The sequence below is a fragment of the Heptranchias perlo genome, chromosome 4, assembly GCF_035084215.1.
Source record: "Heptranchias perlo isolate sHepPer1 chromosome 4, sHepPer1.hap1, whole genome shotgun sequence".
NCBI lineage: Eukaryota > Metazoa > Chordata > Chondrichthyes > Hexanchiformes > Hexanchidae > Heptranchias > Heptranchias perlo.
In genome coordinates this window covers 86,972,137-86,997,406 of record NC_090328.1, presented here as the reverse complement: position 1 = coordinate 86,997,406, position 25,270 = coordinate 86,972,137, and the positions used below count along the sequence as shown (strand labels likewise).

Genomic DNA, 25,270 nt, shown 5'->3' with positions numbered 1-25,270 from the left:
AATAATGTTTTCCCATGTTTTGTTGGTTAGGTATTTTATTTTCTCCTGTCTCCTCTCACCATGGAAATTTCTATGCACTAACCAGTTTCTCAGCTCAGAGAATGGGCTGCAGGCTTGCTCCCAAGTCTCTGCTAAAGCTACAATATGGACTCTCCTGAGATGTTCACTCACTCCCTGTGGGAAAGGGTCTGGCTTCACACGATGCTATGGATGAGACTGTCAATTTACTAGATGATAAATAATAGTTAGGACCCTGTTTTAAATATTTTTCCCTGTCCTTTTTGATCCCATACCATTCTTTCAGTGACAGCAGTGGGAAGGCAAATTGATTCTGGATGTCTGCCTATGCTGCTTGAGTGATCTGATGTCATTGATTTTACCTCCTCTGATCACAGGCAGCACAAAGTCACCATTCAGCGAGTTCTCCATGTGGCAAGCTCAAAAACCAACTCACAATGCAGGGTACAGTGGGCACAAACCCCCATCATAAAGCTATGATGTGGAGATGCCGGTGATGGACTGGGGTTGACAATTGTAAACAATTTTACAACACCAAGTTATAGTCCAGCAATTTTATTTTAAATTCACAAGCTTTCGGAGATTTTCTCCTTCCTCAGGTAGGAAACATTTACCTGAGGAAGGAGAAAATCTCCGAAAGCTTGTGAATTTAAAATAAAATTGCTGGACTATAACTTGGTGTTGTAAAATTGTTTACAATCATAAAGCTAGGGAGTGGTACAGCACAACACAGTTTTGAATTAATAGATTTCAGAACATTTTTGTTTAGCATTGTAAATTTGCTGGTATCTAAATTACCTGACTTAAAAAATACGACAGTAAGTTTTTTTTGTAGTTTCAGGTAAAATCTTTTTGTTGCTATTTTCTGTATTAATTTTCAGAATGTGCCCAATTCACATTGCCTTTTGAGTTGGCAGGAGAAATTTGAGGGTAAAAGTAAATGAAGACAATGACTTACAATAGTTGCAGTTTTATGGGTGGTGGAAGCTCTCTAGTATCTCATCCAAGTGACTATTCTTTATGTGAGGGCTTACACAGTGAATGCCAGAAAACCATTCCTCTATGGAGGGCATCACAGCTGACCCTGGTCCTATTCTCACCCAAAGTCCATAAGCAAACTTTCCAGTCACAGGATAGTGATCAGGTGCAGATTTTTTCCAACTTCCCCTAGCCCAGTGGTGCAGAGGCCAACTGCACCACCCCAACTGCGGTTCCAGCTAAGTTCAGATTCTCTCTCCACAGATGCTGCCTGACCTGCTGAGTATTACCAGCATTTTCCGCTTTTATTTCAGATTTCCAGCACCTGCAGTATTTTTCTTCTGTCAACAGATTAATTTCTCCATTGGTTTGCTAATTCAAGATTTCTCCTTAGACCTTCCAATCCAATATATCACAAACACCAATTCCTGCTTCATGAATATTTTGCAGAAATTACTAGCAAAGAGACGTGTTCTGCAACTTGGTGCGCTGATGGACAGATTCACAAAGTAATTGAAACCCTGTAGCTAGTGCAGGTGTGGGTGGACTCAATGATGAAGGTGGGATTAATGTGGCTATCTTTGCAGGGAAAGGATTAAAAATACATTGAAACTGGTGATATTTACTCTGCTTTTCCTACACAAATAGCACAGTTGATAGCAACCACAGTAATGTGATGTTCCACAATTCTAAAACACCCATGACCTTTTCAAATGTTAATCATCAGTGACTGGCTGTGAAATACTACATCAGATCCACTGGCTATCCTCTACATCTCAACTGACATAGGTTAAACTATTCGATGCAATCGCATTTAGTATTAATGAAATAAATGTTCCCGTACAGAGAAGAAGACGGTACATATTACAGATAGAAAGTTCAATATAAACAGCCTGAAAGAGACAAACATTTAGACCCTGCAGTAAAATGTCTTAATAGTAACTTACACTGTCAGCTAAGGTGGAATCACATCCAGGTTGGGCTAGGAGGAGCTTAACTATCTCCACGTGCCCGTGCTCACTTGCACACATTAGAGCTGTAGAGCCCTCGTCATCCTGGATATTGACATCAGCACCACAGAGAAGAAGAGCTTTCACCATGTCCATCCGACCGTGGCTCACTGCAAGCATCAGTGCCGTTTGACCAGCCTAAATGCACAAGATACACAACCAATGAAATACAGAGCTTATTTTGAGCTATACATTGCAAGAACTATTTCCTGGCCAGAAAATGTATATAAAAAATGCAACTGTAACAGCACACTTGAGTTCCAAGACACTGTAGCGTTGAATGGTAGAACAAGGATTCATATCTGCATTTTTCATCTTAAATCACACCTCCCTGGGAGCTCAAGTGGGGCTAGATGTTGCACAATAGGGCGACACAGAAAAATCAGACAGCCAGACATTTCAGGCTGCTCTTGTACAACTTCCAGTGGCTGGCCAAGGAGGAACAATGATGGGCCTGGGTCCTTCTTCCAATCAGTTAAGGAAGGTACATATCACAGGGAGACTATAAAGAAAGACAAATGTATTTTAAAAGATATCTAAAAAGGATATAAAAAATGCAACTGTAACAGCACACTTGAGTTCCAAGACACTGCAGCATTGGATGGTAGAACAAGGATTCATATCTGCATTTTTCATCTTAATCACACCTCCCTGGGAGCTCAAGCACCCAACCCATGAAGCTTGTTCCTTCCACACACTATATACAATTTACATAGGAACAGGAATAGGCCATTCTCTCGAGCCTGTTCTGCCATTCAATTGGATCAGGGCTGATCTGTATCTCAACTCCAATTACCCGCGTTTGATCCATATCCCTTGATACATTTACCTAATAAAAATTGGCTGATTTCAATTTTCAATTGACCTAACCTTTTGGTGGAGAGAATTTCAGAATTCCGCTACACTTTGTGTGAAAAAGTGCTTCCTGATTTCACTCCAAAATGGCCCAGCTCTAATTTTAAGATTAGATTAATCCTTCCTCTGGATTCCCAGAGGAAACAGCTTCTCTGTATCTACTCTACCAAATCCTTTTATCATTTTCATTCACTTCAATGAAATCACCCCTAAACCTTCTAAAGGGAGCACAAGCCAAGTTTATGCAACCAGTGTTCATAATTTGAAGCTATAAGCCTTGGTATCATTCTGGTGATTCTGCACCGTATCCTCTCCAAGGCCAATATATCCTTCCAGAGGTGTGTTGCCCAAAACTGAACGCAACACTCCAGATGGCGTCTGACCAAGGCTATGTATAACTGAAGCATAACTTTCTACACTTTGTATTCCATCCCCCTTGAGATAAAGGCCAACATTCCATTCGCCTATTTGATTACTTTTTGTGCCTGTGTACTAGCTTTTAGTGATGTGTACCAGGAGACCCAAATCTCTTTGCTCCTCCATAGATCCTAGTCTCTTGCCATTAGGAAAATATTCCGATTTGTTGTTCTCTGTTCTAAGCTGGATGACCTCACACTTGCCCATATTAAACCCCACCTGCCAGTTTTGCCCACTCGATTAATCTATCTATGTCCCTTTGTAACTTCCTGCTCCCATCGGCTCAACATACTGTACCTCCTAACGTGTATAGACAACTTTGTGTACCTTTATCCAAGTCGTTGATATTTATGGTTAAAAAGCTGAGGCTCAAGTACAGATTCCTGGGGAACACTACTTGTCACATTCTGCCGGTCAAAAGTACATTCCCTTCATCCCTACTCTCAAGTCTCCTACTTCCCAACCAATTATCAACCCATGTCACAAGGTTATTTCCAATTCTATGTGCTTTTATTTTTGCTAATAATCTTGTGAGGAACCTTATCAAATGCTATAGGCAACATCCATAGACACTTCCTTGTCCAAGTTAGTGGCCTCCTCAAAAATTTGGACTGCTGTAAATGTTACTTATGGGGAAGTAAAACTTTGATCCAGTTTCCTTTTCTGTTAGAATTATTATCCTGATATTTTATTTAGCTTTCTAATTGATAACTCAAAATAAATGTATCTTGAAAGCTGAATTTGTAATTAAGCTACAAGACATACAAGAAAGTTCAGGGAAAATGTAATGCAGGATTAGGAAGTCAGTGGTGACAGATAACTGGACTGACTTAAATCAGGTGTTTACGGTGTGGAATAGACTAGAGGGAAGCACAAGGAAAATAAGTCCAAGGAAGGAGATGAACATAAAGGTTGAAAGGTCAGCATGGGAATCAGAGCTCTGACACAACTATAGTAATATTTGCTGGAACAGATGTCAAAGGAGGCCTGAGCGTCCTAGTTAGACATATTTGATTTAATCTTTATTTATTTTGGGGGGGGGGGGGAAGAGGAGGAGGAGAGGAGAGAGGAGGAGAGAAAGGGAGAAGAGGAAATAAGGTTGGTTGCACAAGAAAATTAGCTGCCATAAAGAGGTTAGCTGTGTTTGGCTATGATTTTATTACTATTGTACTGCTACCAAAAATATCTCATGTTTGAAAAATATAAAAATGGTTTTAGCAATGTTTAGCAGCTATTAAACTCAATTCATAGATACATTCACTATCACTAACCAAAACATTTTTTTTTTGAGAGGACTAAATTCAAACCTAAATATCTAATTAGCATGCTTGAGGACAAGATACATATTACTGTTTATTTTATTGAAAAATCAAGGTGAAGGGCCAAGGCGCATAGTGGAAGAAAGAAAATCAGAATGAAAGAGAAAACGAGCAAACAATTGAGTGACTGTCACAATCTAAAAGTAAAACTCAACACAGTGCAGCAACTAAAAAGAGGCAAGATATCCAAAAGAAGAGGCAAGATATTAGGAATGGTTTCATGTTGAATTGAAAGGTTAAAATTAAGAGTTGCATAATGATTTTTCAAAACAATTGCTGCAATATAAAAGAGGACATTTCTAACCTGACTGGCTTTGGCATTCACATCTCCTTGACTAAACAGTTCATCCACAATTTTCATGTCTTTCTCATTTTCCACTGCAGCAAGGGCAGCAAGCATGATGGGAGTATAGCCAGCCTTGTTCTGCTGATTAACATTGCATACATCTGTAATAAAACAAAATCTTAATTCCTCAAACACCATTGTCAAAATAATCCAGAAAAGCTTTGTTAATATAGATAACCCTTTGCCAATACCAGCTATCCAATGGCATTGAAAAAGAAAAGTGGAACATACATTTTGATTAACTTCCAATAGTAATAAACTCTTCACTCAGAGGATTGTGAATCTTTGGAATTCTCACCCCAGAGGGCTGTGGATGCTCAGTCGTTGAGTATATTTAAAACTTAGATTGATAGATTTACGAACACTAAGGGAATCAAGGGATATGGGGATCAGGCTGGGAAGTGGAGTTGAGGTCGAAGATCAGCCATGATCTTATTGAATGGTGGAGCAGGCTCGAGAGGCCGTATGGCCTACTCCTGCTCCTATTTCTTAGGTTCTTAAACAATTATTCAATTAGTGGATGCAATAACTCATAAACCATACCTTTGACACTTGAAAATGCAAGACATTTTATCCAGGTACATTCTAAATATTATGCCACAACAGCAAAGCTAGCATTTCAATAGAACAAGAGTACTTAATAATAATGTTCTTTAAGAAAAGACATATTCGTCACTGGTGATCCAAAAATTTGCACCAAAAGTACATTATAATGCATCAGAGATGCACATTATAGCTCTGGCTGCTCCATATACAGACTAGCACAGAAGCGTGCTCACAACATTCTCCATGGTTCCATTAGCATTAACCTTCCCTCCCCTTTTTTCTTTCTCCTCCCCCGCCTGTGTCTGACTCACGGTGAAATAGGTATATGGATTTAATGATTACAGCACGTCTATTCTTTAATCTGTTTAAAAACTGTATTACAGAAAGTTAACTTTTACGAATGAAGTACTATTCATAAAAAACAATTTATTTCATGGTATTTAAAAATTTGTTTTCTCAACCGAAATACCATTCATAACCTATTTAGGTACACTCTGGTAGGTAAACATCAGAAAACACATTCAATCCAGTAGGGCCAATCTTGTTGCACGGTATCATGACAAACATTTAAACAAAGCACCTGAGGCAGATCATAGAATAACATGGCACAGAAGGAGGCCATTCGACCCATCGTGCCTGTGCTAATATGCGATTTTTAAAATAACTAACATTTGGTAAATTTTGTCTTACAAATATTTGAAATTTTAGTTACCTCTAGTAATTTAAAATGTTCAGACTAAGTAAAACACCATTTCTTTAAATTGCATCTTTCAAATTTGCTGCTAAATATTTCTTTAAAATGCATAGCATAGTTTTGCAGAAGACCATCCATTATTTACATTCCATGATACATTGCAGAAAGGATGCCAAGCACAAAGGAAATCATGCATGACTCTCCAACCGACACATGTCTAACTGAAAAATAGGTAATATTAACAGAAACATGCAAAGACTTAAAACATTCAACATACTTGCATCAAGAAGCAACTTCACAATTTCAAAATTTGAATGAGACACACTGTAGTGAAGGGCTGTGTTGCCATTTCCATCTGCCATGTTGACTACATGTTTTAAGACTTCTGGTGAAATCTCCCTGAATCCAGTCAAGTAATCTTCTACCATGGTGGGAACTGCCGACTTCTGACTCGATACACGGAACCATTCATGCTGGATATTGTTTAGGCAAAGTCTCTGTGAAATTCACATAAAATTCTATATTAGGGAATGTGGTACTCTAATTGGGATAAAAAAGCTGCTGAGCCAAACACAGTGGAAGCTTCTTATAGTGAACTTGGAGCTAGTGAGTGAAAAAAAATATCCATTTTGGTCACCGTAGGATTGAATAGAGCACCTCTCCTGTTAAAATTCAATGAATACCTACCTATAATTAAAATCTAAGCATCAATAAATAACCGGTCAGCTCATTAGGAGCAATAAAGTACACTTAATAAATGAATGAAAATGGATGTCACCAAAGCTTTAATCAGTTTTCACATGGATGGATTCTCCTAATTACTCATAAAAAAAATCAATTCCAATTCAAGTACGGGAATCTGTCCCAGAAGTGCATTTGTTTTGCAGACTTACTGATCAAGCTCACAATCTGCTGTAACAGATAAGCCACTATGTTTGAAATGAACTACATTTCATTCATTCTTTCCACAGCCCATTTACAATCTACCCCAACAATTTCATATCTGGAATGAAAGCTCTGCATAAATCCTTCCTGATTCCCAAATGTAATCCAATAAAATGTCAGACAATTCACCAACTCCCACTTCTTGCTATTCACCCTTGGCCTGCTGGTCTCTATAGAAAAGATCATAAACAGGCTCGAATGTGTAATCAAATCTGATTTTTATTTAAAAGCACCTTCTGTTACTTTGTTAATATATTCTACATATTCTGAAAGACAAGGTAGAAATAACTTCTGCTCAATTCACAACATCTTCTGGAATAATTTAATTTGTTACATTGTTATTTTACTGTAGAAATAATAATAATTAAAAAAAATTCAACAGCTTGTTTACTCTTAAAATATATTTATACTTGCACTTCTGTTGTCTTTCTGAAAACATACTGATGTTCAACTTAAACTTACCACGTCTTTGCTTGCCATTGCTTTTGGGTCATTGAGCTGGTTTTTCAGTATATTGCATGCCGACACCACCTTCTCACTTAACTCATACCTAATGTTTAAAAAAAGGTCACACCAAATATTTACACAGGATAAAAAAAGGCATCTCAATTTGTTTATTACTGTATTTTCAAATCTGACTCATCCACCATTCCCCAGTTACACAGCGGACAGGCACATTGCTTGCAATTTTCTGACAACAAGCAGCCACCATAGCAAGAATGGCCTTTGGCAGCTTACCAATGGGTTTTTCCCCTTCCTGTGGGGGAAAATGCCTCGCTTCCACTTTGTATCGCCCCCTTGATGCCATGGCTCAGATTAAGAACTCACTGGTATTCAGTGCATTTTCAATGAAACACAAATACTGGCAGAGGACTTAAAAAAAAATCAGGAAGTGGAAGAGCTTCAGAGTTTTATGATCTCTGCAATTAAAAGTGGCTGGAATTACAACAATCTGATGTACACTTGCATTACACTGGGATTTGGATCACCTTCCCAAAGGATTATTAGGGCCCCTTGCACTATGTTGTATACAAATTCTACATTTCTCACGAAAGCAACTTTATACCTCTCCCTTATTTCCACTTTATCAGCCTCTTTTTCACTTCCTTCCAGCTCTGCAACTTGGTGTTCATTTGATACGTTTGCAATTTCAGTCCTACATACATCAGGTCCTTCTGGCAGCACTTCACTATTAACCTCAACATCATCCTTAGAATACTCTTGATCCTCAAACTCATCATCTGATTCAGAAGATGAGCTTTCATCTGAACTGGAATCATCGCTGGACGTGGTTTCGTACCTTTAAGAGAATAAAATTACTTGATAAATTTTGTGTAATTACAGTAGACTTTAGCCATAACAGTACATTTGGCAGCTAGCCAAATAGCATGCTATAATGAAGTGCCTGGTACAGAGGGAGCACAAATTATTTTCAAACATTGTGCTGACTGCACAGAAGGCCAACTGTTTTGAAATGAAAGTGCTATCAGATGAGCATAACACATTAGAACTAAAAAGGACAACTACAATATTTTCACATATCTGTGACGTTGCTATGCACCAAACACTGGAACTCTATCTGTAATTATGCGTTAGAAATGTTAATGTTTTAATTCCACTTGCACAAGAAAAGTGAAACGCATATACAAGCGGAATTGCACATCAGTCACTCTTGGAAAACCTTTTAAGAAATATGCTGACTCCCTCCGGCCAAACAGACTCCCTCGTCTTGAATGCTCATTCCTCTCTTCATTCTCTCTGCTCCCTCTCACTACTTCCACCCACCCACACTTTTTCCTGAAGTTGACCAGACCCCCAAAAAAACCCCATCATGGTGCTTTTCTCTGCAGCACCTCATAACCTTTCCTGCTACTCCCATCCCTGGGATCACCCTCCCTCACCCCATCCCAGTGCTGATACATGCCAAATTCACTTTCCCACCACCACACCCAGTAACCCTCTCCACTCCCACTCCCCTCATACCCCCAGATTCCCTCTCCCCCTTTTCTTCCATACCCCAACATCCCTCACCCTATGAGCCCTGGTACTCCCTTGCCAAACATCAGAACTATATTTTTCAGTGCTCCTACATCTTGTAATGCCCTCCCAGAACTGCAGTCACCCCACATTTGGTAATTAAAATTCACATCTTTAAAAAAAAATCTTTTTTGCCTCCTGAACAGCACAGGCCCTGCTTTTGCCACCTCTGCTTCACAGCTCATATAGGCATCTGGGTCAGCTTGCTTCCCTGTGGTGGTGCTTCTCTGGGTCTCTTTTGGCCTGAAGTTCATTCCAATGCAGGGAAGATGGGGAGAAAGGAGGGAGGGAAGGGGAAGGGGAGGGGAAGGAAAGAGAGAGAGAGAGAAAGAAAGAGAGAAAGAAAGAAAGAAAGAAAGAAAGAGAGAGAGAAGGAGACAGAGAGAGATGGGAGAGATAGATTAGGGAAGATAAAGACATCTCGGAAGACAGGTTCGGAGAGAAAAAGAGAGCTTGGGAAAAAAAAGACAGCCAAGGTTATGGCGATAGAATGAAGGCATCAGGTGAAGTGGACTCACTGTGAGCAACACCATTATTTTGCCAATTTCAGTATGGCAACTAATTTGATACCAAGACAATTTCTGTGGCCAACACCATCAAATTTCATCCATCTTTTATGAAGTACCTGGCAACCACAGAATTCCTGCGTCTTTTTTCGTACTAAAAGACATGATGCATCATATGTGGACCACACCAACTGTGATTACAGCCATCATGTACTAGTAGGTACATAAGGTAGTTTTAAATGAAAATTCCTTTTAAAGATGTAGCTTGCTACTTTGTGCTTCTGATATTTCCAGTTTCTATAACAACATTTGAAGATGAAGAACTAGAGGGAAAATTAATTGTGTTTTTTTGGTTGGGGGTGGGGATGGGGATGAGAGATGGGAAAGAGAATGTATTGGACTTCATCTACCAAAAATGTTCTTGGAAAGGAGGAGGAACCTTATTCAAAAAATTATGCATCACAGAAAGCTTTAGAGGTAGTATGACATACATGAACAGGTAATAAAGAGGATGATGTACAACTTTAAGGTATGTAGCATTCTACCAGTAGTTTAACAAGGTTAAAAAGTATTTACTCAGACTGGCAGAAGGTGGGAAGTGGCGGTCCACAGGGATTGGTGCTGGGACCACCGTTGTTCACCATTTGGACTCGGGAATCTGAAGTACAATTTCAAAATTTGCAGATGATAGTTAATACTGAGGAAGACTGTGACAAAATACATTAATAAATTTACAGAATGGGCCTGTAATTGACAAATGAATTTCAATGTAGATAAGTGTGAGGTGGTGCACTTTGGTAGAAATAAGGAGGCCACATACTCATTGGAAAATAAGACTCGAAATAGGGTAGAGGAACAAAGGGATCTAGGGATACATATTCATAAATCTTTAAAAGTAGCAACGCAGGTTAACAAGACCATAAAGAACACAAACAAAGCACTGGGGTTCATTTCTACAGGAATAGAATTGAAAAGCAGAGAAGTTATGTTAAACATGTATAGATCTTGGTTAGACTACACTTGGAAGTACTCTGCACAGTTCTGGTCTGCATAATTACAAAAAGGATATAGAGACACTGTAGAAAGTGCAAAAGAGATTTACAAGGATGATACCAGAACTGAGAGGTTATAACTAGCAGGAAAGACTGAACAGGCTGGGGCTCTTTTCTCTGGAAAAGAGAAGGCCGAGAGGTGACCTAAATGAAGGAGTTTGAAAGGATAGGGTAGAGTAGATGCAGAGAAAATGTTTCCGCTTGTGAGAGAATCCAAAAACTATGGGATATAAATATAAGATAGTCACTAATAAATCCAATAAGGAATTCAGGAGAAACTTCTTCATCCAGAGAGTGGTGAGAATGTGGAACTTGCTACCACATTGAGTAGTTGAGGCAAATAGCATAGATACATTTAAGGGGAAGCTAGATAGGCACATGAGGGAGAAAGGAATAGAAGGTTATGTTGATAGGGTTAAATGGTTAGAAGAAGTAGGGTGGGATGAGGCTCATGTGGAACATAAACATCGGCATAGACCAGTGGGGCCAAATGGCCTGTTTCTGTGTTGTAAATTCTATGTATTTCTATGTAGTTTATTTGCAAAAGTATACTGCACACTGAGTTGAATATAAATTTCACTGGAGGAAGCATTTATTCAAAGTCATTTAATCTAAATATTCAGTTAACAGCTGTACAACTGGGGTATATTTTTCTTTCAAATTGAGGTAGCAAAGATGTACAATTTATTCCAACATTAGTGCTAAACGGAGGGATTAATAGGTTATTATGACTACATTGCCAATAACGCCTCCTCCTTTCAGAAGCACATTTGAGGTGATGTTTACAATAGTTTTAGCTTACACACATAAACCACACAGGCATCACACATGGATTAATAGTTTCTTAGCTTATTACTTTTATAGAAACATAATTTTCATATACAGAGTGAAAGATAAACAGCAGACAAAATATAAATGAAATTCAGAATATCATACTAGCGACACATTGTATATCTTGAGATCCTATCTTTCTGTGGCATGTCATCTTCATTACATTCAATGTTACTGATATGTAATCAAGAAAAGTCTGAATTTCTATCACCATATTTTCTGTATAAGCAAAGATGTTCATTACTATATTTAATTCAGAGATTACAAGATATTTTTTTTAGTAAAACCCAGCTGGCTGAATTTTCTCAGCTTTTCAAGTTTCCAGAATTCTTAATTATTGAAGGTGCCATTTCTATATATTATAAACAAACCATATACTATTTATTATAGAGATGTGATGGAGAGATTAAATCAGGAATTTAACCTAGAAGCTCCATTGCTCTTTTGTTGTCATTTGGGATTAATCAAACTCACTTCATTGAATTAATGGCTCAACAGTGAAAATTTTACACTCACCCTCCATTGACACCAACAAACTGAAGGTTCTTCTTTGTGCCATTTGCTTCATGCTTTCTGGGGCTATCCTTCTTCTTCATAATAGATTTCAGTGTGCCTGTACTGCTAGAAGGTACTGCAAAAAAATAAATAATGTTTAATGCTGCATTTGTGAAAGATGCTTAACCACATACAAGGTATAAATGGCCAGTCCTGATAAAATGATGCAAGTTGTATTACCAAACACTGATGCAATAGCTTGGTGAGTAGCAGAGAAAGTTGGCACACTCATATCTTGCACAATGGAATGGAAGTGTTTTGATCCCCCTCAGCCATTTCCAACCCAGCAAGTTTCCTGACATAAACTGCAGTGACTGGGAGAAGGAGGGGTGGGCAAAGTGAAGAGGGAGGGAGGGAAGGGCGGGCAAAGTGAGGAGGGAGGGGACAATGTGAACGGAGAAGCAAGAAGGAATGATAAAGTAAGGATAGGGAAGACTCCACAAAAAAGGTGAAAATAAAAATCAGGGTACAATTCAACCCATGTACTCTTGCAAAGCAGTTACATCTTTTTGAAGTTTAAGAAATCGATTTTACATTTAGCTCTGACAACGAAAACGGAGTGTGTTTTTTGTTGTATTGAGTGGAACATTCAGAATGTTGTCAACAGGGTTTTGTGTTATTCCATTTAATAACAAGATGCAAATAAGTCAAAAATCATATTCTTCTGTAGCACAAGACTAGGTTCTAACATACTGTCCTGCACAATAGGCCACAGGTTCATGCCTGCAATTTCACAGTATCAGCTGTGTGATGGGACAGCCTTGAGAACAGAGGCAAGACAATTCCCTGCAAAGAGAGCTACCTTGGGTCATTCTTGTCTAACTCTTGGTCACTGGTTACAAGAATGGCATTTACAGAAACCTGGGAGTTGGTTGCCTGTCATCTTCTCAAGCAGGGACACAGTACGACCAAGAGAGAGGGTGAAAGGAAAACTATAATACACTTTACCACAATAATACGTTTTAAAAATGCACTCTGGTTTCTCATAAATAAGCAAAAAAAAATACAATCTGCACACAAAAGCAAGTGACCGTAGCTAATTTTATACCACCTCTGCTCAAACAGGCAGGTTTCCAGGAAACTGCTTTCCAGGTTACAATGGAAATACATTTTTAGATCCTTTGAACCTATTGTGAATCACACACACACAGTGGCATTTAATAAAGCTTGCTTTTTGATCCTTGATTCTGTTCAGTGGTACAATGGATCAATTACTGATGTAGTTAGCATTCAAAAAGATGAACAGCACAAACAAATGTCAACTGCACAAACAAGTATCAACTACACAAACAAATGTCAACTACACAAACAAATGTCAACTACACAAACAAATGTCAACTACACAAACAAAGCCATGTAACACTGCTGCATTAAGCTACTTTGTCAATGTTTTATTAAAATTAAAACACAATGCAAAGCAGAAATGTAAATGATTAGTTAACTAAGAGAACATTTAAGTTAAGGTGGTGTGTTACTCATTCACACGCCTTCTCAGTTGAAAGCAATTTTGTTTTCAACTGGGACATTCACACGTATAGCCATGTTCCTTGTGACTTGTAAAGTATTCACAAGGGATTCTATAGTAACAGAGTGCTGAAATAGTTTATTGAATAATAGGGTCCCAATTCTAGTTGTTGAAACTTAAATTAAATGACCTGCTGATATCCAAAAGATTAATTCTTCTCAGCATTTTAAAAATCAGGATCATATCCTGTCTCAATATTCTTTCTCAAAGTTCTCAAAGAACTTCAAACTACCAGCATTTCCTTACAATTAGAGTCCTACATCCTCCTCCTCAATCCTTGCTGAAACTTCAAATACAAAAGAGAAAAGGTTACCAAAATTGTGTTAAATATTCCAAATGCAGCTATACCAATTAGTCACAACCTGTTAAATTACCATTGTTGAAATCAGCTTTGAACTGAACACGTTTACAATTGAATGTTTGGTAACTGCCATCAAGTCTTTTTCCTATTCCACCTTTGCCAATAGACACCAATTCATTTGTACAGAGGGTTTCAGTGTCCCTATATTGTTGTGCATTACCTTACATTTATTGAACTGAAATTCCATCTGACATTCCTTAGCCCATCTACTTAATTAGTTTAATTTAATTGTATCCCCTTGAATGCCATCAAACTCTCTTCCAATAAACACCTGGCCAGGTTATCAATATCTATGAAGAATATCTCAAAAAACAATTCCAGTAGATATGCGAGATATGACTTGGCATTTTTAATGCTGTATGTTTTGAAGACCCATGTACAGCACTGGATAATAGGATCTTTAGCTTTGGAAAAACTCCAGACATGTATAGAACAGCATGTGTTCAATAATAAATGGTAACTGTGGTACAGGACAACAGCATATAGCCTTTCACACCTCTTCCTCAGAACTTTGGAAAATATTTCTCAGGATATGGACAATGCTGGCAAGGCCACATTTATTGCCCATCCCTGAGGTAGTGTTGGGCCTTGTCCTTGAACCATTGTATCCTTATAGTGACAGTTTCCAATGATGATTTAAGGTAGGGAATTCCAGGATTTTGACCCAGTGACTATGAAGAAACTGCATTATATATCCAAGTCGAGATGCTGTAATAGAGTCATAGAGTTATACAGCACGGATAGAGGCCCTTCGGCCCATCGTGTCCGCGCCGGCCATCAGCCCTGTTTACTCTAATCCCATATTCCAGCATTTGGTCCGTAGCCTTGTATGCTATGGCATTTCAAGTGCTCATCCAAATGCTTCTTGAATGTTGTGAGGGTTCCTGCCTCCACAACCCTTTCAGGCAGTGAGTTCCAGACTCCAACCACCCTCTGGGTGAAAAAGTTCTTTCTCAAATCCCCTCTAAACCTCCCGCCTTTTACCTTGAATCTATGTCCCCTTGTTATAGAACCCTCAACGAAGGGAAAAAGCTCCTTAGTATCCATCCTATCTGTGCCCCTCATAATTTTGTACACCTCAATCATGTCCCCCCTCAGCCTCCTCTGCTCCAAGGAAAACAAACCCAATCTTCCCAGTCTCTCTTCATAGCTGAAGCGCTCCAGCCCTGGTAACATCCTGGTGAATCTCCTCTGCACCCTCTCCAAAGCGATCACATCCTTCCTGTAGTGTGGCGACCAGAACTGCACACAGTACTCCAGCTGTGGCCTAACCAGTGTTTTATACAGCTCCATCATAACCTCCTTGCTCTTATATTCTATGCCTCGGCTAATAAAGGCAAGTATCCCATATGCCTTCTTTACCACCTTATCTACCTGTTCCGCCGCCTTCAGGGATCTGTGAACTTGCACACCAAGATCCCTCTGACCCTCTGTCTTGCCTAGGGTCCTCCCATTCATTGTGTATTCCCTTGCCTTGTTAGTCCCTCCAAAGTGCATCACCTCGCACTTTTCCGGGTTAAATTCCATTTGCCACTGTTCCGCCCATCTGACCAACCCATCTATATCGTCCTGCAGACTGAGGCTATCCTCCTCGCTATTTACCACCCTACCAATTTTTGTATCATCAGCGAACTTACTGATCATACCTTTTACATTCATATCCAAGTCGTTAATGTAGACCACAAACAGCAAGGGACCCAGCACCGATCCCTGTGGTACCCCACTGGCCACAGGCTTCCAGTCACAAAAACAACCTTCGACCATCACCCTCTGCCTTCTGCCACTAAGCCAGTTTTGTATCCAAAGTGCCAAGGCAGCCTGGATTCCATGGGCTCGTACCTTCTTGACCAGTCTCCTGTGGGGGACTTTATCGAAGGCCTTACTGAAATCCATGTATACCACATCCACTGCGTTACCCTCATCCACACGCCTAGTCACCCCCTCAAAAAATTCAATCAAATTAGTCAGACATGATCTTCCCTTGACAAAGCCATGTTGACTATCCCCGATTAATCCTTGCTTCTCCAAGTGGAGACTAATTTTGTCCTTCAGAATTTTTTCCAATAATTTTCCGACCACTGATGTTAGACTCACTGGCCTGTAGTTCCCCGGTTTTTCCCTGCTCCCCTTCTTGAATAATGGTATTACATTAGCGGTTCTCCAGTCCTCTGGCACATCCCCTGTGGCCAGAGAGGTTCTGAATATATGTGTCAGAGCCCCTGCAATCTCCTCCTTTGCCTCACACAGTAGCCTGGGAGACATTTCGTCTGGGCCTGGGGATTTATCCATTTTTAGGCCTGCTAAAACCGCCAATACCTCCTCCCGCTCGATGTTAATATGTTCGAGTATATCACAGTCCCCCTGCCGTATTTCTATGTCTACATTGTCCTTCTCCATAGTGAAAACAGATGCAAAAAATTCATTTAGAACCCCTCCTACATCTGCCGGCTCCACACACAGATTGCCATTTTTGTCCCTAATGGGCCCTATTTTTTCCCTAGTCATCCTCTTACCCTTAATATACTTATAAAACATCTTAGGATTTTCCTTTATTTTGCTCGCCAGTGTTATTTCATGGCCCCTCCTTGATCTCCTAATTTATTTTTAAGTATCCCCCTGCACTTTTTGTACTCCTCTAGGGCTTCCTCCGTCTTTAGTCTTTAGTATCTGCCAAAAGCCCTCCTTTTTTTCCTAATCCATTCTCGTATATCCCCTGACATCCAAGGTTCCCTGGAGTTCTTGGAACCACCCTTGACCTTTACGGGAACATGTTGCCATTGTATGGTCTCAATCTCCCTTCTGAAAGACTCCCATTGCTCCGATGCGGATTTTCCTACAAGCAGCTGATCCCAGTCAATTTTGGCCAGATCCTGCCTTATCCTATTAAAATCTGCCTTCCCCCAATTTAGAACCTTTATTTCCGGCCCCTCCCTGTCTTTTTCCATGACCACCTTAAATCTCACCGAATTATGGTCACTGTCACCAAAGTGCTCACCTACTAGCACTTCTTCCACTTGGCCGGCCACATTCCCTAGAATTAGGTCCAGTACCGCCCCCTCTCTTGTAGGACTTTCTACATGCTGGCTCAAAAAGCTCTCCTGGATGCACGTTAAGAATTTTGTACCCTCTAAGCATTTTACACTCTGAGTATCCCAGTTAATATTGGGGAAGTTGAAATCCCCCACTATTATTACCCTATTATTTGCACAATTTTCTGAGATTTGCCTACATATCTGTTCCTCTATCTCCCCCTGACTGTTTGGGGGCCTATAGTACACTCCCATCAAAGTGCTTGCCCCCTTTTTGTTTTTAAGCTCCACCCATATGGCCTCATTAGAGGAACCTGCTAAAATATCATCCCTCCTTATGGCAGTAATTGATTCTTTAATTAATATTGCGACCCCCCCTCCTCTTATACCTCCCCCTCTGTCTCGCCTGAAGATTCTGTACCCTGGAATATTGAGCTGCCAGTCTTGCCCCTCCCTCAACCATGTCTCTGTGACAGCAACAATATCATACTCCCATGTGTTGATAAACACCTTCAGTTCATCCACCTTATTCGCAAGACTCCTTGCATTAAAATAGATGCCATCCAGCCTTGCCCTCACATATTTGCCCTGTCTTCCAAGCTGACTTGTTTTTTTCTCTATATTTGGCTGCACATCACCCCCTATTGTAGCTCCACTCTGTATCCCATCCCCCTGCCAAGTTAGTTTAAACCCCCCCCAAAAGTGCTAGCAAACCTCCCCGCAAGGATATTTGTCCCGCTCTGGTTCAGGTGCAACCCGTTCGACTTGTACAAGTCCCACCTTCCCCAGAAGCAGGCCCAGTGATCCAGGAAACTGAAACCCTCCCTCCTGCACCAACTCTTTAGCCACGCATTCATCTGTTCTATCCTCCTATTTCTATACTCACTAGCCCGTGGCACTGGGAGTAATCCAGAGATTACAACCTTTGAGGTCCTGCTCTTCAATCTGCTACCTAGCTCCCTAAATTCTTGATGCAGGACCTCATCTCCCTTCCTACCTATGTCGTTGGTCCCAATGTGGACCACGACCTCTGCCTGCTCACCCTCCCCCTTGACAATGCCCTGTAGCCGCTCAGTGACATCCATGACCCTGGCACCAGGGAGGCAACAAACCATCCTGGAGTCACGTTTACGGCCACAGAAACGCCTGTGGAGGGGTACATGTAGGTGATGATATTTTTATAACATTGCTGTTCTGGTCCTTCTTGATGGTAGAAATTGCAGGGGAGGGAGGTGCTGTCAAAGCAACCTTGGTTGAGATACTGCAGTGCATAAATAGATAGTACTTAAGTATGCCTGCAATGGAGAGGGTGGATACTAAACCTGGTGACAGGAGCATTGATTAAGTAAATTGCTTTGTTCTGGATGCTTCTTAAATATTGTTGCACCTGTACCCATCTAGGAAAGTGGTGAGTATTCTCTCTCACACCTGCCATGTAGATGTTGGAAGGGCTTTGAGGGGTCAGGAGGTGAGCTACTTTTTGCAGAATATCCAAAAGACAGACTTGCATTTCTGCATCGCCTTTCACAACCTCAGGACTCCCTAAAGAGTTTTACAATCAATAAAGTAAATGATGGTTTGGGGAGGGGAATATAGGGCAATTGGAGGATATGTAGGCTGGGTGGGGTAAGGTCACTTAAATATTACATAGAACGTACAGCACAGAAACCATAGCCAGGCCATTCGGCCCAATAGGCCCATGCCGGTATTTATGCTCCACACGAGCCTCCTTCCTCCCACTTCATCTACCCCTATCAGCATATTCCTTTCTCCCTCGTGTGTTTATCTAGCTTCTCCTTAAATGCTCCAGCTTGCTCAATCTTTCCTGATCGGTATAATCTCTCAGTTCTGGTATCATCCCAGTAAATCATTTTTGCACCTTCTCCAGTGCCTCTATATCCTTTTTATAATATGTAGACCCAAACTGTTCACAACAGCTGGTGGTCTAACCAAGGTTCTATACAAGTTTAACATAACTTCTCTGCTTTTCAATTCTATCCCTCTAGAATGAAATCCAGTGCTTGGTTTGCTTTTTTTAAAAAAACGGCTGTATTAATCTGTGTCATGACTTTGTGATTGTGTATCTGCACCCCCAGATCCCTCTGCTCCTCTACCCCATTTAGACTATTATCCAAGCAGTATGTGGCCCCCTTATTCTTCCTACCAAAATGTAATACTTCACACTTATCTATCTTGAAATTCATTTGCCAATTATATGCCCATTCTGCAAGTTTATTAATATCTTCCTGTATTTTGTCGCAGACCTCCTCGGTATTCACTATACCCCCCCAATTTGGTGTCGTCCGCAGTTTTTGAAATAGTACTTCCGATTCCAGATTCCAAATCGTTTATGTAAATGGTGAACAGTGGTTCCAACACCGATCCTTGTGGAACACACTTCCTGCCTTTTGCCAGTCTAAGTTTAACCTTTAACCTCTACTCTTTGTTTTGTAGCCAGCTTGCTATCCATTCTGCTACTTGTCTCCTGACTCCACGTGCTCTGACCTTAGTCATGAGTCTACTATGCGGTACCTTATTGAGGGCCTTTTGAAAATCCATTACCCTTGTCTATCCTTTCTCTTAGAACTTGAGATATTGTGGTACAGGGAGCCAATGCAGGTGAATGAGAACTGAAGTGATGTGCAAGAGAGACTTAGTGACGGATAGGAAACATGAAGCCGGGTTTTGGACAAGTTGGAGTTTATAGATGGTGGAAAGTGGGAAGCCAGCAAGGAGAGCATTAAAATAGTTGAATCCGGAAGTGACAGACATATATAAGGCGTTCAGTAGCAGAGAGGTTGAGGTTTGTGTGGAGGCAGACAATGTCGCAGAGGTGGAAGTAAATGGTCTTTATGTTGCAGAAAATATGGGGTCTGATGCTCAGTTAAGGCCCGAACAGCGTGCTGAGATTCTGAGCAGTCTGGATTAGCCTGAAGGAGTTTCTAGGAGGAAGATGAAATCAATAGCAAGGGAATAGTGGTTGTGTTGGGGGCCAAAGTTCATGGCTTCAGTCTTCCCAATGTTGAGTTGTGAGACAAGCAGTCCGGCAGCACAGAGGCATTCAAGTGGTCAAGTGAGGTGGTGGAGAGCTAGAGCTAGAGAAGTAGTACCAGGTGTCATTGGCGCCTGATTTTTAAAAAAAATCATGGCATTTCAGATGGAATTAGATAAAACGCTTGAAGAAAAATATTGAAGGGTTGCAGAACAAAAACAGGAAAATGGAATTAGAGTGGATAGCTCTGATGTGGAGCTAGCGTTGGCACAATGGATCTCCTGTGCTGAAATTTACAATTCTATGAAAAATTGCAACACTCTTAGATTGGCGTATAAAGAATAGTTTGAAACAACCCATCGTCTTAAAAATGTTGAATTTATTACACTAGACTTAAAGTGCATTAGAGCTCCAAAAGTCAGCCTGCCACATGGACTGGTAGAAAGAGAGTTCCTGTGTTGTGTTCGTAATTTTAGCAATGCTGTCCAGCTTGGGGGTTTTCCCTCACTAGTCAGTGAAAACTAAGAATTAGTCACCACAAGCTGCTCTCATATACTTCCAATGCTAGTTAGGCTAGTGCTGAAAGAGGCCCAACAGCAGGTCTCCTGCCTGATCTCCCCTGGATGAGACGCATATGGCACAAAGTTATTTTTGTTGGGCAGGGGTGTGGGTTAAGGTTTTAAAACTTAATTTATTACAATACATACCATGAAGTGCAGAGGCTGCTTGTTGGTTGGTTAAAACAGTTTGAAGGGTTGTATCTTCCTGTTGCGGCAAGGTTTCAAAAGGGTTTACGATCTTTAAATTTGTAACTTGGGTGTCTATTGTTGACAAAGTCGTAGATGCCACAAGACTGCTGGCAGTTTGGATGCACGAAATGTGCTCAGTACTTGCACCTGTTGAATGGAACAAGGCAAATCATCATGAAGCAGTTCCAATGCAACAGAATGCTTAACATTTCTAAATCTGCAGTTGATTACTAGGAAATTCGATCTGTGTAGATATTATACATTAGGTGGATAGCTAAGAGTGTACTGAAAGTATGTAAGCACAGAGGAGTCTATCAACATTACTGACGAGGTGCATCACGCACACACACACACACAATACCGCTGCTAAAGAAAAACGATATAGTCATACTAATAAATTTTAAATGATGGATATATGGAACTTTAAGGCTGTTTTCTCAACTCTGGATTCAAAGATGGTTACCAAAGCATAAGGTGCATCCTCATGGATTATGATATCATCTGAATTTTGGCATATAATTACTGAATTGTAATCATTTTCAAATATTAATTGTTCTCTTAATGAACATGGAACAAAACCCTAAAAAATTCAGAGATAATAGAACTAAGCAGCAATTTCACAAATGAGATAATGCACATTTAACTGTACCATGCAACTCAAAGGTGTGATAAACTCTATTTGACCATGATACATGAACATATGCATCGACACTATAATAATTCTCACAATAAACATCTTGACAGGTTCTTCGACTCCAGTTCCCTTAATAACGAAAAGTTTTAAACACTCGTACATCTGCAGACAACCAAAATATTTGAGCAATTTTACTGACATGCATTGAAAATGGAGAGAGAAAATGATTTGATTAGTCGTTTTTGTATACTACTTGCTCTCCAATTCTCATCTCTTGCAACAATACTGCAGAACCCAATTATCATATACCTAATCCAACCATAATATTACTCCATCTCTAAAATTCCACAGCAAATTAATTATGTGTTTATAGGAATTCCAATTGCTTTCATTTTAAACTGTTTCTGATACTCCACTTTTTCAACCACTAGGAGTGCTCGTCAGCCAAACAATTTACAAGAATAACTTACATTCATACAGTGCTTTTAATGTAGAAAATGCCCCAAGATGTGTGACAGAGGCATACAGAAGAAAAGATGTCAAGTTAAAAGAAAGAAAGATTAGGAATTGTGACTGAAAAGCTTGGTAGGAGAGGTAGGTTTTAAGGAGGGTCTTCAAGGAGCATAGGGAGTTTAGGGAAGGAATTCCAGGGCATGGGACCTAGGCAGCTGAAATCATGGTCACCAATGAGGGAGGGAGGGAAGCACATGGGGTTGGACTCAAAGGTAGTGTTCAGGGGGTTATAGGGCTGGAGGAGTTTACAGGGATAAGGAGGGGTGAGGCCATGGAGGGATATAAACACAAAGGTGAGTATTTTAAATTTGAAGCATAAGGAGACGAAAAGTCAATGTAGGTCAGCAAAGATAGGGGTGACAGGAAAGCAGGACTTGTTGCAGGATAGGATTTGGGCAGCAGTGTTTTTAAGGAGTTTACAGCGTTCGGGAGGCCAGCATTGCAGTAATCGAATCTGAAGGTTACAAAAGTATGAATGGTAGTTGCAGAGGCAGGCATTGTTACCGAGATGGAAATAGATGGTTTTTGTAAAGGAGAGGATATAGATAGAACGAACTTGCATTTATATACAGTTGTCCCTTTTGAGACCTCAGAACATCCCAAAGCACTTCACAGCTAATGAAGTACTTTTGAAGTGCAGTCACTATTGTAATGTAAGAAAATGCAGCAGCCAATTTGCACACAGCAAGGTTCCACAAACAGCAATGAGATAAATGAGCAGATAATCTAGTTTAATAATTTTGGGTGAGGAATATATGTTGGCACATACTCCCCTGCTCTTCGTCCTCGAAAGGACAGACAGCGCCACAGTTTAACATATCATCTGATTGACAGCACCTCTGACAGTGCAACATCCCCGCAGTACTGCATCAGCCTAGAATAGTGTCAGCCCGTTGGTGATATCACCTGTAGACATGGGGTCAGCTTCCATATGTATGCCAACTCTACCTCTTCGCCACCTTTCTCTACCACTTGTGCTTGCAGACCATGTGTCTGATGTCCAGTTTTTGATGAGCCACAATTTCAACAACTTGCATTTATATAGCGCCTTTAACATAGAACAGCACAAAGCACTTCACAGAGGCGTAATTTAAAAAAATTATTTATTCATGGGATATGGGCGTCGCTGGCAAGGCCAGCATTTATTGTCCATTCCCTTAAGAAGGTGGTGGTGAGCCGCTTTCTTCAACTGCTGCAGTCCGTGTGGTGAAGGTTCTCCCACAGTGCTGTTAGGTAGGGAGTTCCAGGATTTTGACCCAGCGACGATGAAGGAACGGCGATATATTTCCAAGTCGGGATGGTGTATGACTTGGAGGGGAACGAGCAGGTGGTGTTGTTCCCATGTGCCTGCTGCCCTTGTCCTTGTCCTTCTAGGTGGTAGAGGTCGTGGGTTTGGGAGGCGCTGTCGAAGAAGCCTGCGAGTTGCTGCAGTGCATCCTGTAGATGGTAGACACTGTAGCCATGGTGCGCCGGTGGTGAAGGGAGTGAATGTTTAGGGTGATGGATGGGTTGGCAATCAAGCGGGCTGCTTTGTCCTGGATGGTGTCGAACTTCGAGTGTTGTTGGAGCTGCACTCATCCAGGCAAGTGGAGAGTATTCCATCACACTCCTGACTTGTGCCTTGTAGATGGTAGAAAGGCTTTGGGGAGTCAGGTGGTTAGTCACTCATTGCAGAATACCCAGCCTCTGACCAGCTCTTGTAGCCACAGTATTTATGTGGCTGGTCGAGTTAAGTTTCTGGTCAATGGTGACCCCTAGGATGTTGATGGTCGGGGATTCGATGAATGTCAAGGGGAGGTGATTAGACTCTCTCTTGTTGGAGATGGTCATTGCCTGGCGCGAATGTTACTTGCCACTTATCAGCCCAAGCCTGGATGTTGTCCAGGTCTTGCTGCATGCGGGCACGGGCTGCTTCATTATCTGAGGGGTTGCGAATGGAACTGAACATCGTGCAATCGCCAGCGAACATCCCCATTTCTGACCTTATGAGGAGGGAAGGTCATTGATGAAGCAGTTGAAGATGGTTGGGCCTAGGACACTGCCCTGAGGGACTCCTGCAGCAATGTCATAAATGAAGACAAGCCAAAGAAGGGGATATTATGGGGAGTGACCAAAAGCTTATTTGAAGAGGCAGGTTTTAAGGAGGATCTTAAAAGGAGAGAGGGGTGGAGAGGTTTGGGGCGAGTGTTCCAGAGTGTGGGGCCTAGGCAGCTGAAAGCATGGCTGCCAATGGCGTAGCAAACAGAAGAACGCACAAGAGGCCTGAGTCAAAGGAACAAAGAGTTCGGGAAGGGGATTGTAGGGCTGGAGGAAGTTACAGAGATAGGAAGGGGCAAGGCCATGAAAGGAATTAAAAACAAGGATGAAAATTTTAAATTGGAATTGCTGGAAGGCCAGGAGCCAATGTACGTCATCAGTGACCGGAGTGATGGGTGAGCAGCACCTGGTGTAGGATAGGATATGGAAAGCAGAATTTTGGATAAGCTGATGTTTACAGACTGTGGAGGATGGGAGGCAATAGAGCTCAGCTCAGGGTTGAGTAGAATGCAGAGGTTGTGAACAGCCTGCTTCAACCCAAGATTATGGCCAGGAAGGGGGCTGAAATTAATGGCAAGGGTATGGAGTTTGTGGAGGGGACTGAAGACTGTGGCTTTGGCCTGTCCAATGTTTAACTGGAGGAAATTGCAGCCCATCCATGACTGAATATCGAACAAGCAATCTGACAGCGTGAAGGCCGAGGAGAGGTCAAGAAAGGTGGTGGAGAGATAGAGGTGGGTGTCAATGTACATGCGGAACCTGACCCCATGTTGCAAAGAGGCAGCGTGTAGACGAAGCGGAGGTGGCCTCAAGCATAGATCCTTGGGGCACTCCAGAGGTAAAAGGTACAGAGGTGGTAAGAGGGGCCATTGATGGAGATGCTCCAGCTATGGTTGGATAACTAAGAATGGAACCAAGCAAGGGCAGGTCCACTGAGCTGAACAAGAGATGAGGTGTTGGAGGAGGATAGCGTGGTTGACCATGTCAAAGGCTGCCGAGAGTTTGAGGGAAGAAGAGGGGACAGTAACAGTCAGACATATCACTTGTAATTTTGATTAGGGCCATTTCAGTGCCATGGCAAGGGCTGAAACCTTATTAGAGATTCAAACATGGGAGTTGTGATAAATATGGGCAAAGATTTGGGAAACAGCAACACACTCAAGGACTTGAGAGGAAAGGGAGGTTGGAGATGGGGCAGTAGCTTGCCAGGACAGCAAAGTGGAAGGGTTTTTTTTTTGAAGAGGGGGTGATGATGGCTGTTTTGTAAGGGAGGGGGAAAGAGTACCTGAGAGTACAATTTACAATGCTAGCTTGAACGGGC

At 41.1% G+C, this 25,270-nt stretch overlaps 1 protein-coding gene across 4 annotated transcripts in view; it reads right to left on the bottom strand.

Annotated features, from left to right (window-relative positions):
• Positions 1-25,270, bottom strand: part of kank1a (KN motif and ankyrin repeat domains 1a) — a 292,375-nt gene that overhangs the window by 5,409 nt on the left and 261,696 nt on the right. For all 4 annotated transcript variants that reach the window (XM_067983269.1, XM_067983270.1, XM_067983272.1 and 1 more), the window contains 7 exons: positions 20,724-20,912; positions 12,071-12,185; positions 8,195-8,428; positions 7,591-7,678; positions 6,461-6,680; positions 4,902-5,044; positions 1,944-2,144 (listed from right to left, as the gene is read on the bottom strand). In XM_067983269.1, coding sequence (XP_067839370.1) covers positions 1,944-2,144; positions 4,902-5,044; positions 6,461-6,680; positions 7,591-7,678; positions 8,195-8,428; positions 12,071-12,185; positions 20,724-20,912 — 1,190 coding nt within the window. The remainder of the gene's footprint in view (positions 1-1,943; positions 2,145-4,901; positions 5,045-6,460; positions 6,681-7,590; positions 7,679-8,194; positions 8,429-12,070; positions 12,186-20,723; positions 20,913-25,270) is intronic.